Source organism: Otolemur garnettii, unplaced genomic scaffold (assembly GCF_000181295.1).
Source record: "Otolemur garnettii isolate 467f Iridium unplaced genomic scaffold, OtoGar3 scaffold00033, whole genome shotgun sequence".
Lineage (NCBI taxonomy): Eukaryota > Metazoa > Chordata > Mammalia > Primates > Galagidae > Otolemur > Otolemur garnettii.
The window spans coordinates 5,821,318-5,826,460 of record NW_003852428.1 but is presented as its reverse complement, the minus strand read 5'-3'; the positions used below and the strand labels follow the sequence as shown (position 1 = coordinate 5,826,460).

The 5,143-nt window shown below is 33.9% G+C and overlaps 1 protein-coding gene across 2 annotated transcripts in view; it reads right to left on the bottom strand.

Moving 5' to 3' along the window:
* Positions 1-5,143, bottom strand: part of CDH12 (cadherin 12) — a 433,615-nt gene that overhangs the window by 210,096 nt on the left and 218,376 nt on the right. For both annotated transcript variants that reach the window (XM_003789536.2, XM_023513076.1), the window contains one exon: positions 3,131-3,425. In XM_003789536.2, the coding sequence (XP_003789584.1) occupies positions 3,131-3,425 (295 nt within the window). The remainder of the gene's footprint in view (positions 1-3,130; positions 3,426-5,143) is intronic.

The window sequence follows — 5,143 nt, the reverse complement described above, 5'->3', positions numbered from 1 at the left end:
TTAAGTGTTACTACATAAATCATGATTCACCATTGACATCTACTATAACATAGTTATAAATAGCCTAATCAGCTGCCTCAAAATAGCTTAGCTCAGGCAGAGGAGGATAATACAAATGTGAATATGGATTTAAGCACTCTAAACCTGTCAGCACTCCAGCTCAAGTAACTTAAACTGCATATTCCACTGATGAATAGTCATTAGATATTAAAAAGGTGCATTACTGTATTTCACTGTTACTCTAGTGATCTTAAAGAATTAAGACCACATTCATAAAGTCAAAATTTGTGTCCAAGGAGTAGCATTGAGTAGGGGAATATCTGGATCATTAAATAATTTCTACAGGTCAGAGAAAAAGCATTTTATCTCTGAATATTACTTTCATGGCATATTGGGTGTAACAGACGTTAGGAAGAGATTGACCTTTCTCTGAAACAATTCATAGAATCATTAGAATTTTCTTCAATGTTAGGGAATTATATATATTCCATTGTGCTGCTGTAAGTCTTAAGTATTGATCTTCCTTTGAAATCTTGACCCTTACCACAACTGTCCCTTGGTGTACTTATATTCTGTGTAATTTTCACCTTAATTGTCATCATAGGTATAAAGGTTCCTCAGAGTTCCACATAGATAATCATTGTTGTTAAATTGGCATTTGAATAATACACTTTATTTCTATTTTCCAAGATATTTTCATGTTCTGTTTTGTGTCATATAATAAGTTATTTCACTACACGTGATTCTAAAGGGGTCAATTCTTCTCTTTTACTGGAAATGAATAGCAGTGTTTTCACTTCTTGGGAAAGGAAAGTTATTTCTTGGAAAATACATCAAATGTGAATATCTATAACCAATAGTTGGTATTGCTGCAACAATTCCTGCACTGTCAATACACCAGGCCAAAGTTCCATCTGCTCTTGACTACAAATTATTTAAATATTAAAATATATATACAGAGGCAGAATTACCTAGATTTCATGAAAAAAGGAAATAGAAAAAAAGAATAATCTTTTAGACTAGAGCACTGGACCAGTTCCATCTGGTAGAAAGAGTGTACTTCCTATGGAGTTACACTGGAGTTCAAGCACTCAAGGAACAAAAATATACATTCTGGATGCCAGTAGTTCCTTGGGTGTAGGCAGGTTGGCCATGTAACAGCAGAAAGAGCAGATACCACAAGCCTAACTGGATCATTTGTATTTCATATTGGTTTATGTGCATAGGTGGGGTTCTAGGGAATAGCAAAATTAATGCATGTGGACATTTAATGTTTCATTCATAAGAAGTGTTTATATCTCTTTGTATTTATTTGCAAATTACAAATTATTTAAACACTGTCTAAGAATAGCTGAACTCCTACCGTGTGGGATAGTTTCACAATCAAAAGAAATATTATTCCACTATTAAAAATTAAAAAAAAAGGAAAGTGGTGTATTGAAAAGCAATTTAAGTATTTGATTTCAGTGTTTTTTGTATGGAAAAGCATTTTAAAGAACTTATTTTTTCACAGATCCTACCAATATCTATGACAGCATGGTAAATTATATCCCACCTCCCTACCCCGCAAACTGGAACAACTTTGTTTTCTCACTTACCTGCCCATCTGATTTCCCAAACATGTATCACTTTTCAGACACTAGTTGCAAACCTCTTTACAAGGCCTTTAACCTTAGAGTCTTTTTTTTCTTTCAGTCAGCACAGCCAAAGATCTAATTGTTTGGCTAATTCCTTAGAAAGGTTTGTGCATTTGCTTTAAGAATGCTAGTTGGTAATAAAGAATAACTGAGCTCATAAATTTCTGTTAATATTTCCAATTTACATGAAGCAGGCACTGAGTTAAACTAGATATCTACTAAATATCATGTCTTCTTCTTAAAAGCCTTCCTTTTTTTAGAATGCTACCTTTATTTTTCCCCCCTGTAATATCAAGGCACAATTAAAATATAGTTGTCCCCATGTTCTGAAACTCCTTTCTAACAAGATACACTTCCCAAATGTACTTCTAAACCTGCAGAGATTTAGAGGAAATTTTAAAATTATAGCAAAAACTTAATAACAGGTCTGCACTCCTGGTATGCACATTAAAACGTGAAATCTAAGTGAACTACTTTGAGCTGATTTCTCAGTTCAAGGAGAGAGTATGGTCATTAAATGCCTGATAAGGTCACATATACAATTTCAAGTACATTGGTAGTAAATCCATGTGACAGATCCTACAGCCACTAACCTCCTTCTGCCCTCTGGGTACCCAGCACAGTGTTCGCTGTGAGTCTTCATGGTCGTAGGCGCAGTGGAAGCCCTCTGAGACGTGTCCGACTTAGGAAATATTAACAGTGCCTCTCAGGAGAGAGATTCCAGTCTAACCCATATGAAATGAGTAGCTTTATCTTTCAAATGTGATAAAAAACCAGAAGTTACTTTGAAATAAAGTAAGGGATTAGTGATGGGGATTGAGGAATAGAAAATATAATTTGAAATTTGTTATTAAAGATGGAATCCTTAACTTATTGACCTAATAAAGTCCATATCACAGAACTTCATAAATTTAGGCTGATATTGAAATGCAGATTCTTATTACATTTAAATTTTAAAAATGATGATGCTACTATAGCCTAATTGCGAATTTATTCTAATAATAGATTTCCAATGCAATTTGCTCTTTCGTTTGTTGGCATGACAACTATGGGTGACTTATACCCACAAAGGAAACAATATCACCCCTGGAATGCACTCCTTTCTGGGCCACTTCTAGGTCAGATGCAATGCAGGCTTTAGATAATTTACTTTGAGCTAAAAATTACTATCTAGTATTTGGTCATGTGTGGTAGTTATTTGTAGCACTGTAGGTATCTAGAATTGTGTCAAAAATAAATTTTGTATTTAAAGTACTCTATGGGTTCAGGTAAATCCACAGGCTAGAAAATAGTAAAGAATACTATATATTCTCAGGATTAACTTCCTAATGGAATAAAAAGAAAAACAGGGGAAAAAAAGAATATCTAAAAATAATTATTCCCTCTAACACAGAAGAATAAACTTTTGGGTTATAAGTTAGATGTTATGTCAACCTGAAAAGTAAATATTGCAGACATATTGTAGCACCTGACAGTTTGTTTTGCCTACTCACCCACAGGAGACATTTCCGGGACACTAGCAACATACGGTCCATCCAAAAACCTTGGCTCATTGTCATTAATGTCCTGCACTTTGATGATGAATTCTGATTCAGGCTCCAGGGGCTTCCTCGTTTCTATGTCCACAGCCTGAGCACGAAGAGTGTAGAAAGGTTTTTCTTCTCTATCCAGGCTCCTTATGGCATGGATGTCCCCTGTGGTTTCATCGATGGTAAACACAGTGCCAGCACCATCTCCCGAGAGGGTGTACTTCACAGTACCCTCTCCCTTGTCTAAGTCAGAATGGAGCTTTGGTGGGGCAGAGAAGGAGAAAAAGAGAAAGAGGGAACCATTAAAGGGATGTTATCACACTGAAAATTCATAGTTTGCAACATGATTGATTTAATCAAAAATGTTCAATGAAACCTTCAGTTCTTTTTTCTTGTTTTTTGTTATTTTCTCCAACTCTCTGATTATATAATCTTAACACCTAGAAAGTTGAAAAATACACAGGGAATCCTTGCATATACCAGTATGTCTCAGACATCCCACCAGTTACCTATTAATCCACTCACTTTATCACATAGATCACATACCCATTCTCTCCTCCATCTCTCTCTTCCCATCCTATTTTGATGCATTATGGCGATCAGAACAAAAGTCCTACCCCAAATACATCAACAGGATTGGAAATTTGAACCTTTATGTCTAGTTCTTTTGTATCCCTTTGGGAATAAAATTTTCATGAAGCAAAATGCACAAATCTCAAGTGCACTTTTTGCTTCATTTTAAATGATCATCACAAGAAAAATAAATTAACTCATAAATATATATTTTTAAAAGGCCAGCTAAATGTCTTGAAAACAGAATAAGTGACTGGATTCCAGTGGAAAAAAAGGTAAAGTAACTCAGAAAACAGAGTCTTTGTCATTTGAAAAGAGAGATGTGGGATGCTAACAAGTTTTCATTGACGCCCTCTAGAACATCTCACTGTAACAGACTGTGAATGAGTTGGCCAATATTAGCCAGATAATTACTAGAAATTCTGCTTATACTTTCATATTCACAAGTGGTTAGTTATCATTAATTCCATATACCCAATATTTTTTATTAAACAGAAAAATTAAATTAAGCTAATTTTTGAAATTCAGCATACATAGTTCATCGTTTTATAGTATGAAATTAGATGCACATCAATAACAATAAAGGACAGAGCCAAAGAGAAAGAAAGTATCATTGTGATATTCTATCAAATTAGAGCTACTTAAATTGGGGTTCAAGAATACGTGGAAGATGAACATAGTCTTATAGATCTACAAATTATTTTTGAATAAATAAATATGTGCATAAGATGTTATAGATGATTTTCAGAGAGTATTCATTCTTATAAATATATATTGTTCTAAGTAAAAAAAGTGTATTTATAAATATAAACATAGTAATATGTATTCTTTTAACTAATGTGATATACATTACTTTTTATTCAGATTCTATTCACAATGTCTTAAACTATTCCCACTCAAGTAAGGCATCTGATTTCAGCATCTCTATTTTATTTATTTATTTTTGCCTTTTTTGGCCGAGGCTGGGTTTGAACCTGCCACCTCCGGCATATGGGACCAGAGCCCTACCCTTTTGAGCCACAGGCACCACCCACAGCATCTCTATTTTTATATTTAAAATCTCATTCCAGTTAATGGATAACCCCAGAGAAAACGTTAAACTTCACAGTGCCTGTAACTATTTGGGCTATGACTTAAAATTTGACTGTAAGTGCTACTCTCTTGTATGAATGAACGATTCAGGTATGAATGAATTCTGTTTCTCTTAATTATATTAACAGAAAATGAGCTTTGAAAATATTTTAAATTACATAAATATCCTTTTGCAAATAAGATTTTTGTGCATTTGTATTAGTAATATTAAAGCACAAATACAGCAAGATTAAACAGCACCTCACTCTTTAGCAGGACGCTCCTGTAAACTAATATCATTGTTAAATTAATGTATTTAAAATAAATGCATTC